At 53.6% G+C, this 13755-nt stretch overlaps 1 protein-coding gene, 1 long non-coding RNA gene and 1 pseudogene across 2 annotated transcripts; 2 read left to right on the top strand and 1 right to left on the bottom strand.

Annotated features, from left to right (window-relative positions):
• The first annotated feature begins 1283 nt into the window (after window positions 1-1283).
• LOC143868814 (uncharacterized) lies at window positions 1284-2085 on the top strand. Its single transcript, XR_013244456.1, has 3 exons — window positions 1284-1460; window positions 1545-1603; window positions 1688-2085. It is a non-coding gene; the product is annotated as an uncharacterized LOC143868814 (long non-coding RNA).
• A 133-nt stretch (window positions 2086-2218) lies between these two features.
• LOC143868821 (uncharacterized) lies at window positions 2219-4018 on the bottom strand (annotated as a pseudogene).
• Window positions 4019-4563: 545 nt separating this feature from the next.
• On the top strand, window positions 4564-7422 carry LOC143868820 (uncharacterized). Its single transcript, XM_077376221.1, has 2 exons — window positions 4564-5561; window positions 6108-7422. Exons 1-2 carry the CDS (start codon window positions 4564-4566, stop codon window positions 7420-7422), a joined length of 2313 nt encoding a protein of 770 aa, XP_077232336.1.
• The last annotated feature ends 6333 nt before the right edge of the window (window positions 7423-13755 follow it).

The raw sequence follows: 13755 nt of genomic DNA, 5'->3' as shown, positions 1-13755 counted from the left end.
GGCAGCACGCACGAGATCCATGTCGGCAACGAATCTCAGCCGGGCATTTTCGTCGAGGTTTGCGAGGAGCCACAATTGGACTCGAGCATAAACTCGGCAACTAGGAGGACCTGCTCACGGATTATCCCCAAAACTGCGAGTCCAGTGATGTCGGGCCGCCAGACGAATGTACCCATCAATCACTGATGGTGAGCAACACGTAGACACAAGCTAAAGTTAAACTTGAAGATGATGATACATCATAAACTTTGTTCTGTCGTGCAGCTATGTGCGTTTCTATATTGGCACCCTTACTACTCTACGACTCCATCCGCCGACCGAGTGGGAAGCCCGTCGAAGTTTTACTCCGTCGACGGCGAGGAGAGAAATCTCGATTATACCTTCCAGGTAGGGCCAGTGGGGAATCAATTCGCGAGGCTTGAGTTCTCGACATGGCCAGACGGCCGGCTCAGACTGCAGGCCGCTCCACTGGCGGGGAACCTGTCGGGGCGGAACGAAAAGTTGCGAACTGCGCAAACCCTTCACTTCTCTCTCTCTCTTGCTCTCCCTTTCTTTGGCTCTGAGGATCAAGGTGAAAATGTTTGCAATTACAACTAGACATCCTACACAAACTAGCTCTTGCCGCGAAAGTTCTCTCTCTCGCTCATGAAATAACACCAACCAACAACAACAGGCTCCTCAAACATCAATCAATCCGCTTAGCCCCTAGCCGAGCTATACAATGAGTGATCGCAAATCGCTCCCTCACTCGACGCCGGCGAGAGGCCACGACTCTTCCGCGGCTAGAATACCTCGAGTATTGTCGTCGTCATGATTCGCTCGCCGCCGCATTCGAACTTTCTGCAGGAAGTCGTGATTACGTACGTCTCGTCACAGCAACCACTTGTTGTCGTGGCCCTTAAGCGGCGAGCGAGTGCCTTTCTCGGTTGTTGTTGTTGTCGGCGTCGTCGTCGGCGTCGTCATAGTATCCGGAAATTACCACACACATAAACACTCGATTTCAAGGGAACAATCAACCTTCCTCATGTGTTAGCCTGGCTTCCAAGTCGCGCAACTCGCGAGTTAAAAGCGCGCATTTTCTCGCACGCATTCCCATGAGCTAGCTAGACTAGTTGTATTTCCCCGAGGAGGAAATGGGTTTTTCTCATAACTTGTTCTCCTTTGAGTGCCACCACGCGAAGAACATGCACTTCAGGCCCATTGTCTTCGAGATTCCCCGCGGCGGCGAGAATAAAAGGGGCGACTTTCGTGATCTCAGCCTCAAATCAGATTCGAAGCTCAACCAGAAGAGACCAACCTGACAGGAGAGACAACAACAGCGAGATCACTTTGAAGTTTATCCAACTAATTTTCAGTAAGCAAACCACCCAAAACCACAAGATGAATCCAAGAATCTTCAAGATTTTCGCCCTGTTCGCCATGGTTGTGCTGGTCGCATCGCTGGCCGAGGCCCACAAGAAGTGAGTTGTTGTTCCGATAATGAAAGTGGCCCCCTTGAATCAAGACACACTAACCACCCAACCTTGTCGCTCGCCAATCAACAGGTTCTACTCGCAGCCACAATTCCAGCAGGAGCAACCTGAACGTTGCGTGTGCGACTGTGGTAAGTAGCAATCAAGTGAGCACTGATCAATCAGCCCCAAAGTCGACGCCGATCCAACTAACCCCAAATCGATTGAACCACCAGCCCGACCACAGCCAATCCTCCCGAACAAGCCCTACTACGGTAGCGCCGGGTACGCCCAACCGCCACCACGTCAACAGGGCGGCGGATACGGAAACGCTGGCTCGTACGCCGTTTCCGGATCATACGGAGCCGGCGGAGGACAGGTGAGCGGCGGTTACTGAATAACTGTGGCCGATTCCGGAAGGCAACTCATGACCGACTATGATGACGATCGACAAGATGGCGGGCAAAATCGGGTTGATGCTCAAGTGGAAAACGAAGTGGATCACAGCCGTCGGGGGGAGTTCAAGTTCTTTAGACTTGACAGCGGATCTGATGGCGAACTCGGGTTCCCAAAAGACCTCCAAAACCTGATTGACACTGATCGTATCCAAGGCACTCAAAATCAGACGCTCAAAGACTCCGACGATCTGTTAGCCGTCGAGTAGATTTTGAAGGTTGTAATCGAAAGTAAATAAACGACATTATTTGACACTAGTTGTGACATAAAGACCAGAATCAGGGTTGCGCAAGAGTCCATCGAATATCACTTCACTTGTAGAACTGGCCCAGCGCCAACCTCTCGATGTCTATCTCTAGAGCTGAAGAGGGGTGGTCGAGTTTGAAATTCTCCAAGACTTTGGGGTGCAATGTTCCCAGATGGCCTATCTTCTCTCCATTGTATATGACGGCCGCGCATCGACCCGGAAAGTACGCCTCCTCCTCTGTGGCTTCAATGTAATATCCTACTTTCGAAGTCTCCTTGTCTGGACCGGTGCCGATGTATGGACACTCCAACACTTGCATTATGCGATCTAAAAGCCCATGAATGATTTCGAATCCGGAATTTTGCTTACCATAATAGACGGCCGCCAAGTGTCTTTGGTTCCTGGCGCCGACATCCTTCTTTTCATCGGCGAAAACAACGTCACTAACCTCGAATAGCTTCATGGGTAGGGGCATCCTCTTGTTGTTTTCGATCGTCTTGAGTAAGCCAGTTAGCAAGCAATTACGGGCAACTTGAAAATCTTTGGTCTTGGGGTTTTGGATCCTAACAATGTTGTTCATTTTCTTCTCTCTCCTCAGCATGGAGCCCAATTCGTCCTCCGAGCAGAGAGCGAAATTGAGAGCCTCGGTGTATCCACATCGGGCGATTTCGTGTCTCAACTGATCGCTAACCTTGTTGAGTGGAACTTGGCTGGCGATTGTTGCGCTTCGAGGTAGAGTTTTTGGTATATTATCATAGCCGAAGGCAATACCAACATCCTCCATAACATCACACTTGTGGATTATGTCGTGTCGCGTTGGGGGTATCTCAACCTGAATGAGCTCTGAGCTTGGATCGCCCACTACCTTGGCCCTCAAACTCATCTTGGTCAGTAATGTAGCGATCTCCTGAGATGTTAAATTGAGACCAAGCCCGCGATTCACATATGGCTTGTCGATAGTTTCCTTGTAATATGACATGTTTGGGGTCACATACTCCCTCCTCCCGTCGGTGTGCTTAATTGTGACAGATTCAGCCTCGAAGGTACCGTTCGAACTAACCAGCATGGACACGATCGTGTCTAGAGCTATTGTTGCTTTCGCCCTATCAGTGGCCGTGACCTCTATCAGGACGTTCTTCGTGTTCAGTGTAATCTTCGAAACGTCGCCGTTGATTATGGGCGGCATTGAGAGGACTGTGTTGTTCTTGTCCAGGATCACTGGGTATTCTGGCTTATCTTTGATGAGTGGAAGGTATGACTTGAGGTGGCTATCGGCGTAGAAAATCATCAACTCAGCCGCTGTGAACTCTCTCGTCTGGTTCAGGGGCTTGAATTTGAGCTTGTTTGGGTCCATTGCCGTGTACAGGAAAGGCCCTTGGATGGTGTCCAAGTCGTGCGTCCCAATGGAGACCATGCTTCTATTTCTTCCGATATTTTGATGGATTTTGTCTTGCAAGTCGATGAAACTATTGTACACTTCATCGGTAAACTTGACATTACGTACAATTGCACCTAAAAGGACTGGCCTCACGGCGTTGGCATGTTCATCAACCCTGAATTCGACGTTTGACTTGGTGACTTTGTACACAGGTGGACTCATTTTGCCGGTGAAAATCTTGAGAGCCAGGACGATGCCCTCGAGTGAGAGGAGGTCGTATCTGTTTGCTGGAATGTCGATCTTGTAGATGACGTCGTCAGACTCTTTTCCAGTGGCAGTATTTCCCAGAATTGCCATTTTTTTCTCCGATGTGATCTCGTCCAACTCGATGCCAAACTCGAAACAGAGCTCATCGAATTGTTGATCCGTGTAGTTGGAGCCCAATTGCTTCATGAGCAGGTCCCTCTTGACGTTGACGGTTGGCATGATTGTTAATAGAGTTAATATTGGGTTAAATAATATAAATTAGGTAAAATAAGTGTGATTAGAGTTGCGATATTTCGAAGCCAAGTGCCTTTAAATTCCACATGCATGCGGCGCATTCGCCACGCATGCTTTCCGCGTGCAGCAAACTGTACGTACGCATTCTCCCATTGCCTCTGCTCTCTAGCCCAAGGGGCTTCAGCTGTGTGTTTGTGTGTAGCTTGGCGCTCAACTGTTTCACTCTCCCTCTCTCGTTGGGATGCCTCCTCAAGTTAATAACCACAACAATTGGACCATAGTCTTAGAGGCTCCTCAGGGCCCTCTCATGGCTAGACTAGCTACCTTGAAGTACGTATTAGACACACTTCTAGCGACAACTCTAGGCGCGAGTTGACAATATGATGTAAATTCCGCTCATTACGTTCAACAAGTACACACTAGACAATGCTCAAGTCGCCAGCTCCGGACAGAGCGGAGATTTTGTTTCTATTACTGTTTTGTTGATATCACAATCATTATCACTATTATTGTCACCTTGTTATTCTGCGATGAACCACGGGAGTTCCGCCTTATCAGTGATGGACGGCTATCGCCAGGAGCAGGAGCTGTTCACATATCACCCCAAAATCACTGTCCAACCGTCGAACCAGTTGTCTATTAGGGAGATCTACGATGACCGCCAGGGAATGAACGATGGTGAACCCCAATTCACGAAGGGCGAGAAGAAAATTAGGTACTCCATAGACGGCGGCAGCAGCAGCACTAGCAACATGATTGGCGGTAGGAAGCCAACGAGTGGTGGGGCCAGCACTAGTGGTGGTGGCGGTGCTAGGAAGGGTAGAAGCAGAAAGGGAAGATCGGAGGCCAGAAGGTCCCAGCAGAAGGGGAAGTTTTTGTGCCTAAATCCGCGTTGGAACTTCATGAAGCGACACGAGTCCATCGCCACCCTGCAATTGTCCATGCTCAACTCCAGCTTCATCCTGTGCCGAACCCTCGACCGCGATCTCCAGTCATTTCTGCCCAAAGAGCGAATGTCCATCAAGGACTTCGAGCAGCGATACAAGCTGATGTGCAAGTACGAGGTTCTGTCGCAAATCGAGTATAGATTCGCCAGCAAATACGAGACCTACGTTTGTCGCTATGCCACCCAGGAGATAAACCAGCCCAAGAACAACTACAAGAAGTGCATCCCATATGATTACAATAGAGTTGTGCTGAAAACTTTGCCCGATACTCAGGGTTCAGACTACATTAACGCCTCCTACGTGGACAGTTGCCTGAAGCCGAACGCCTACATTGCGGCTCAGGGACCCAACGAGTTCACGATGAACGATTTTTGGCGGATGATTTGGGAACAGAAGACCTTTGTCATTGTGATGCTCACCAAGGTGTTCGACTTTATTCGCGTCATGTGCAACCAGTACTGGCCGGGCGAACTGAACAAGTCGCAGCGCTACGGAAACTTCGAGGTGACTCTCTTGTACGAGGAGCCTCTGGCCGACTTTGTCATCAGGACCATCAAGCTGACCAAGTGGAAGAGCACTGAGCCGCCGGCCGACAAGCCCTCGGAGGAGACCAAGGCGGCCATCAATTCCACGGCCAAGGACATCGGCAAGCTCGAGAACGACTCCGCCTACACAGACGACGACACCTCGGCCTCCGGGTCGAGTCACGGCCACCCGGCGAACCCGCGCAAGTGGACGGCCAAGTCGGGCGTCCGGGAGCCCAAGTACTCGTCGGCCGTCCTGCGGAACCGTGCGAGCACCTTCAACAACATCAACAACCAATTCTTCGCCATGAACCTGGACAAGGAGCAGGCGCTGAAGGACAAACCCGCGCCGGACTCGAAGGTCAGCCAGGAGGTGGCGGCGCCGCCGACGCCAACGCCCAGTGTGGTGGTCCTCGACCGACTGTCGGCCACCCGGAAGGCCGTGAAGAAGAAGCGGCGCGTGTTCATCAAGGAAACGCGCCCCAAGACCACCCTCTTCCTGGCGCCCAGCGAGTCGCAGCTCGTCGACGAGGAGCCCGAGGAGAAGTCCCCTGGCGGCGACGGCGGGAGTGGCGCCAATACGGAGGGCGAGGATCCCGCGAGCAACTCCGCCAACGAGAGGATCATCTATCAATTCCATTACAACGGCTGGGCCTCGCACACTTGCCCCTCCATCAGCTCGCTGCTCCACTTCCGGCGGCGAGTGCACATTTGCATGGACGAGATGTCCAAGTCGGGCAAGACGGGGCCCACCATTGTGCACTGCAACGACGGGTGCGGGCGCACGGGCGCCTACCTGTGCATCGACGCCAACCTGGAGCTGGCCGAGGAGGACAACGTGGTGGACGTGTTCAATTACACCAAGAAGATGCGCCAGTCGAGGAAGTTTTTGATCGAAAACTTCGAGCAGTACAAGTTCGTCTACGAGACCATCGAGGAGGCGCTCTACTGCGGCAAGACCTGGTTTCCCGTGACGGAGTTGCACAGTCAGCTGAAGCGGAAGTCTCGCCGAAATCCGCTAACCAAGAAGAACGAGTACCTGAAGGAGTACGAGAAGATCACGCGCATGACCTCCAAGTTCAGCATTGGCGACTGCGCCGGCGGCCACCGAGTTGAGAATCGCGAGAAGAACCGCGACGTCTCCACGGTGCCGCCGGACAACTTTCGCCCCTACTTGACGTCATTCCAGACCAACGACAGCACCGACTACCTGAACGCCGTCTTCGTGGACGGCTACACGCGCAGCAAGGAGTACATCGTCACCGAGTGGCCCCTCCACAAGACCATAAGCGACTTTTGGTCGCTGGTCTACGATCACGACTGCAACAGTGTCATCCTGTTAGCCAACCCCAGCGAGTCCTCCACCTACCCCTCCTTCCTGCCCAGCGAGAAGGAGTTGCGGCGCAAGTTCGGGCCAGTCTTCTCGGCCGAGATGGTCTCCTACACCCACTACCAGAACATCAAGTCCTGGATCTACACCATCAACAAGAAGATCGTGTCCCTCACCGAGGTCATGGCCGGCGTCAAGTCGGAGGCCAAGACCACGCAGGTCTTCCAGATCACCTGCTGGCCCCAAGGTCACCGGGTGCCCACCTCGACGAACGCCCTGGTGGAGCTGATGAACATGGTGGAGCGGTGGCGCCAGAGGACCACTTACGGGCCCGTTTGCGTGGTTTCCCTCAATGGGAAGTCGCGGGCGGGCGTCTACTGCGCGGCCAACGTGGCCATCGAGCAAGTGGTCCAGCACAACGAGGTTGACGTCTTCCAGGCCGTCAAGACGGTGAGGCGCCACCGGCCGCAGTTGATAGAGAACATGACCGAGTACAAGTATTGTTACGACTTGATCCTCCACTACGTCCTGCACTATCTCAATCAGAACTCGCCCACACCGGCAGCGGCGGCGGCAGCGGCAACCTAGTGAATTTGATTAAATTGAAACGTTTTACTCTGGAATCTGCGAGCCAAAGGCGTTCAATTAGCGTGAGCAAGCGAGAGAGGGAGGGCGAGAGGCGGCGAGCTTGTTAAGTATTTAGGCCAGCTACTGAGGTCCTCATTACCTCTGAAGCGGAGAATCTCCTTGGCGTCTCCTCGGCGACGATTGTTCCTGGCCTCGCCGTTTCAGCACACAAACACACAACTTTGCGAGTTCAGCTGCTAGGAGCCCATAATTTACGGTCGACAACCTCTTGGTGCTCCAGTCTGTTGCGTAAGCGCCAAAGTTGCACACAAGTGGAGTGGGAATTGCCGGCGTTTAGCTGCGCCGTCGAGAGGCTTCAGCTAAAACAGACATCGTGGACATCACACGGCGACCACAACACAGAGAGGCGACGTTTGAGCCTCCACGACGACGATGGTGACTGCTCACGATGGATGGATTTGTTGTCGAGGTTTTGCATCATGGCGCCGCCGCCGCCGCCGCCGCCTACACCGCCGACAGAGCGGCAGTTTGCGCGGCATTCGGAAGTTGGCGCCATGCTTTTATCTCGCTCTGGCTCGCGGGCTTCGGATTCAGATTGGCACTCGGAGTGGAATTGCATCACAACAACGGCCAACAGGAGCTCCGTTGTTTGTTTCCGCCAGTGCGCAGGCGTCCCGCCAGAGCGAAACAACGGCGCCGCCAGCCGCCGCGGAATTCCGGCGAGAGTCGTTGCGTAACAATCGGCCCACAGTTGCCAGTTGGACGCACGTCAGTTGACCACCTCGAGGGTCGCGAAGCAGCCACCAAACTTGAAAACCACCATGAACTTGACACCAGAAGAAGGAACCAGCAGCGAGATGAGTCAGCAAGCCGCGTCAACCAGCGCGAAGAACCAAGACGCCGCCGCCCAATCAATCAACAGGTAAGTCGAGCTCTCGTCTCCGCCGAGCGAGTCAATATTTCCTCCTCGCGGGCGGCCGACCTGAATCAGAGGGCGCGGATCTCTATGTGTATCACCACGGCAACAGCAACAAAGATGGCGACTTTGCGACCGCCGATGACTGGCAAAATCGAACGGCCAATTTGCCAGCTCCGCGGCGAGCCGATCCGATCCGATTTCCCATTCCCCTTGACCCTCAGGGCTGGCTGGCTGGCCGGTCGGCAGACTTAGCCGCCGCAAGGCTGCGGTCAGAGTCGCAGTCGCAGTCGCAGTTGCTCCTTTGACATTGAGGTGGCCTGCGGAGTTGCGAGCGATGTTTCAAGTTCAGGCGACTCCGGTGGAGCCATTCATTATTATCGTCGTCCGAGTCCATCGATTGCCCAGCCTCGAGTTCGAGTGGCGGCGGATTCTCACACAAAGTGCCTTTTAAGTGGCCAGTGTCTGCGTGGTTGTGATTGTGATTGTTGCCATCAATGCTGCCGTTGATGGGCGACGGCTCAGAGGTTTGTGGACGGACAATCCCGATTGTGTCGTGCAACAATCGAGCCAATCGCACATTTTTTCTGCCTCTGCCTCAGCCTCAGCCTCAGCCACAGGAAACTCCACTCCAGTCTAGGCGACTGGCGCTCGCCGCGGCGCGGCGCCTTCGAGGTCATTGGCGGCCTGTCGCCTTATCGGGCCGGCGGCGCTCATCATCTTTGCGATTTGATTTGTTCCGACGGCTCAGCTCGGCTCGCGCGGCGTCCAGCCGAATCGGAAGCTCCCCCGGCGGTCAGTGAGTCAGCGGGTCGACCGCTAGGCCGGCCAGCCGCGGCGGCGCACCAAACTAGTTTTCCCCTCGCGAGCAGTAGTAGGAGTCCAATTACCATTATATTTAAACTTGATCTGTCTGAGAATTCACTCATCAGTCAGGCGGCCGAGGCGGCGGCGGCGGCGGCGGCGGCGGACTCGCCCGCCGCCACCGCAAACGAGCGTCGCTCGGCCGCCAATCGACAAGCGCATTTTAATTCAATGTAGTGCAACTCCCCCGGCCCTAGAATTTGTAGACGGAAACGAGAATGAAATCCAATTCATTCACACTCTTCGCCATTCACGATGCTCATTGAATTTTTACCTGAATGTCACCTGCGCGCCGAGAGAATCCTTTACCTCTGCCCCTACGCTGCTGCTCGGCTCTGATGTTATGCAGCCGGCGAGCGAGCGGCCGGCCGGCCAAACGCTGACGAGGAATCCACTTGACGGACAGGAAAGTCGGCTTGACCACTAAAAAAAGTTTATCATTCGAGCTCACGCAGCCGAGCGATTCGCTGTCTTCGTCTTCGTCGCCCGCGTCTTCCTCTTCCTCCGCCAGGCAGGCAGGCGGCCAACTGGCACCAGCGAGTCTCCTCTCGGGAGTTGGCGCCATCATGATATCCGACAAGTGGTCGCTGAGGTGGAATTAATTAGGCAATCTTTTCACTAGGCCGAGTTTCACCTACTTACCTGATAGCTGCGTCTCGTCTCCAGTGCGCAACCGTCAATGTCGTCTTGGTGGAGCTGCAGTGTCTCAATATTCAGCAACCTCGAGACTCGAGCGGCCGCGTTGACGAACCACTGGAACGCTATGGATTCTCGCGAGACAGGCGCCACTATCTCAATCAGGAGGGGCGAGATAAGCGGCCGACCATTCGGCTCCATCGAGCTGGAACAGTCGAATGGCAATTTTCCTCCCCTCGAGCCGGCGGCGACCACGACGAGTGTCCAGCCGGCCAGCAGCTGAGGTGCATGATGATGAAATTCACCACCATGACACTTGTGAGAAAATGAAACAACTCGAAGTTGAAGTGCAACTTGTTGGTTTTGCTGTCCCTCCGCTGGCATCCGCTTGGGCTGCAGTCGACTTTTCGCCGAGATGACCAATGCGATTCAATATTAACCTCAACTCCATTTTCGCGCCGAAAACAATAACAAATGGCCTCCACTTTGCGCCGACGCACAATGAAACCCACCGCCAACAACCGCAACCACAACAATGCCGCCAAAAACGGCAAACAATCGCGCAAACTCTCGCCCCAACCGAAACCCACCACCAAAAGCAGTGTCGCCGGCGCCAGTCGACAAGTGAATGTCAAAACGCCGACCGAGAGCCAGCAGACGCCGGCCACGAGGGAGCAGCAACAGGCGAGCAGTCGCATTAATAAGCATCACTTGACTGCTCGTGTCAAGACCATCACAGGTAAGTGCAACTTTTCGCCAGTTTTGCTCTCCTTAATAAGCCCCCGCTCGTCTCGGAGTTATCTCAAATCATCGTCGTAATCACGTTCGTGCTAATCATTATCTTTGGCCAGACGAGCGGAAAACTGGCAAGAGTTTCTCTGCCTTTGTCTTTGCGTCGCTGCGTCTCCGAGTCTCCGAGTCTCCGCGAAGTGGTGTCTTCTATTTGCCCGTCGCTTTGACGCCTCCACTTCCGGCATCATTTGATCGACATTGATCAAGCTGCGAGCCGGCCCGCCGTGTGTTCCACATTCCGATAGATCCATCAGCCGAGGAGGAGGAGCCAGTTGCGGGTTGACGGGCCAACCTGGCGCCGGGGAGCCTCCATGATGCGCGAATCACGAAAGAGCGCAAAGATCATTTGGCCAAAAACAAGCAGCCACTTGTGTGCCAACCGTCAAAATATCCTTTCCTCTCGTTCGCAACTCACAGTGGTGCTATCCAATTTCGGACAAACAAACACATCAAGTCGGCCGGCCGCCTGACGAGACGGCTGGAGTCGTGAAGAAGATTTGCATATCATCATCGTGGTCGTCGCCGTCGCCGTCGTTTTCCTTTTTCATTGTATAATTTACATCACAATCCCATTGAGAGAGTTCGAGAATATCAGAATCGGAGAATCGGCCCAAAGCTGCGAGAGTTTCCTCGACTTTTCTCGACTTTCCTCGACTTTCCTCGACTTTCCTCGACTCACCTCCGCTCTTCAGCGCGGACGGCCCATTAAACTTTGCTGCCGCCGGTGCCCTTGAAAAAGTCACTGCAGGAGCTCTAAAGTCGGCGCTCATGCCCACGTTTGTGCCCGAAGACAGTTAGCTTCCCAAGGCGAGGAATTTGGACCAGTAAATCACCTTCGAAGAAGGCGGCTCCATCGGCTGGCCAAATAAGATTTATGGCCTCTAAAAAGGCACTCACCTGTCGGCGAGCTGCTAACTTGTGACTGCCACCTGAAACCACAAGCAACCAAATTCTTCTGCCGCCGCTGCCTCCTGATTCGCCATTCGCCATTCGTCGCTCGCCGCTGGCCACTTGAGTTGGTCACTTTGTTTGGCTACCTCGGCCGCTTTATCAGCGATGGCCAATCGAAGATTAAGTGGCGCCTATCAGGAGTGGCGGTGTGAGTTGGCGAGTTCACAAATCGACGCCCTCACCCTGAGCTCCGCGCCGGACGAAGCCCCTCCGATAGGCCAGTGTGAGTTCTCATTAGCCGGATAATCTGGAGTTGGCATCTCAAGCTCAAGCTCAGGTTCGAACTCAGGCGCCAGTTGCGTCAGCCGGAGTGGAGTTGCCTAAGGTCGAGCTGAAAGCCGCAAAGTCTCCAACTTTCGCTCGTCTTAACCTAGATTCAGACATTCTGATGTATCAATTGGAAATGCGCGCCACTTATCCCGTCGCTCAATTAATTAGCTCCACTTTGCATGTCAACAAATTAAGAGACTCATCACTTGTTGTTGTTTGGTTTTGGTTTTTCAACTTTAAGCTCCAGTTACAAACTCGCCAGACGCTTGAGTATGCAAATTAATCACTCACTTGAGTGCTCAGCTCGCCAACCTCGAAGAGCTAGAGACAAAACAATTGTCTTGTTGTTCTCGTTGTCTCAATTGGGGTCAAGTAATCGTCTCGCCCATTGAAAGTGAAACTAGAGATCCGAGACTCGAGCGCGGAGTTTGTTTTTTTAGCAAAGAGCTTTGACACTTTAGAGGCACTTGAGCGCTAAACTGGCTGTGTAATTTGATCTCTCGCCCACTTAAGCCCACACAGCTCATTCGAATGGCCGGCGAGCTGCAGCGCGAATGCGAGCGCCTAAACGAGTCACGTCCACTTGTTGTTGTTGTTGCCGTTGTTTGCTCACCTGCGCGGGCGCCGCCCACGCGCGTATCAAGTGTTGGCCACATAATGATATCGACACTAATTATGCAATCGATAAATCAACGAGCGACTTTCCCTCTTCCCAGCCGCACACTCCCCCCTCAAGTCGGATCTCGTTTGGGGTCAAGAGAGAGAGTGAGTCTCGGCGGCGGCGGAGTGAACTGCTCGAGCATCGGCGTCTCCGGTTGACCGCATCGTTCACTTTTAAATAGCAGCATCCCCGCCTATTGTCTACGACGACGACGACGAAGAAGATGATGATGATATTCGAGACGTCGGAGGGAACAATTGATTTGTATGGCCGAGTGAAAGGAGCAAAACAAATGTTGCCTCTGGCCGCCGGCGCCGCCGCCTCAAACTCGCGTGCTAAATACATTTGAACCCTTCGCGTCCGCGTCCGCGTCCACATCAAAGGAGGGAAGATCGCGATTCGTTCCCTCATTGTTGTTATGCAACAGCAACTAGATTAGCTCGCATGGTCGTCCAAAATGGCAGGAAGTTGCGAGCATCAGAGGTAGAGATTCGAGAAAGATATAGCCACTTTGTTGAGTTCATCAGGAGCAGAGCAGTGGGAAAGTGGCCAACATGTTGTGTTATGTCATGTTTTGATTTATGATTATTACACTGCTGCTCGGCCATTACGATGCGATCGCCGCCATTGAGATGTTATCCCCGCCGAAAACTTGGCATTTTTAGAGGAAAACTGGCGAAATGGCGACCGCCACAGTTTGCTGATCACTGGCGGCGGCGGCGCCACCGAGCAGCCAAAGCAGCCGGCCAGCCAGCGAAAGTCGATTAAACCCTTTCCGCTTGAGCGAGATCTTCTCACATTCGCCTTGCTGAGGTCATAGCCAGCCAGCCAGTCGGCGAGGCAGAGGGAGTCTCTATCGATCCAGCGCAATTGTTCACCTCCACCTGCCCGCATGGCTCGAGCAGACTGTCCAAATTCCTCATAATTCACCAAACTGCGCACCTAATCAACTCAATTGATCGCCCAGCTCCGACTGGCCAGACTTTTCCTCGCGCCTCTACTGCTGATCGTCGTAGGGTGATAATTGAATACACACAACTACGGGCGTCTGTAAACAATCAACCTGTTCCGTCTGCCTGTCTGGCGTTGGCTCGCCACTTCCGCCTGTTCGATTCCATCTCATGAGGAAGGAGGAGGCGGAGGACAAACAACAACTCCTTGAGCGCCCATTGTTTTCGCGCGCCCGACGGCCGAGTGTTTCCGCTCTCGTTCAAGCGATGCGGTCTCACCTGTTGGCCACGAT

Source organism: Tasmannia lanceolata, unplaced genomic scaffold, assembly GCF_043159265.1.
Source record: "Tasmannia lanceolata isolate RefF3 unplaced genomic scaffold, GAP_Taslan_0.1 ptg000700l, whole genome shotgun sequence".
NCBI lineage: Eukaryota > Viridiplantae > Streptophyta > Magnoliopsida > Canellales > Winteraceae > Tasmannia > Tasmannia lanceolata.
This window is presented reverse-complemented; position numbering and strand designations above follow the sequence as displayed.

Coding starts and splice junctions, on each gene's coding strand:
- LOC143868820 (XM_077376221.1), top strand. CDS start 4,564: ATGAACCACGGGAGTTCCGCCTTATCAGTGATGGACGGCTATCGCCAG. Junction 5,562..6,107: donor ACCAAGTGGAAGAGCACTGA/GCCGCCGGCCGA, acceptor GGATCCCGCGAG/CAACTCCGCCAACGAGAGGA.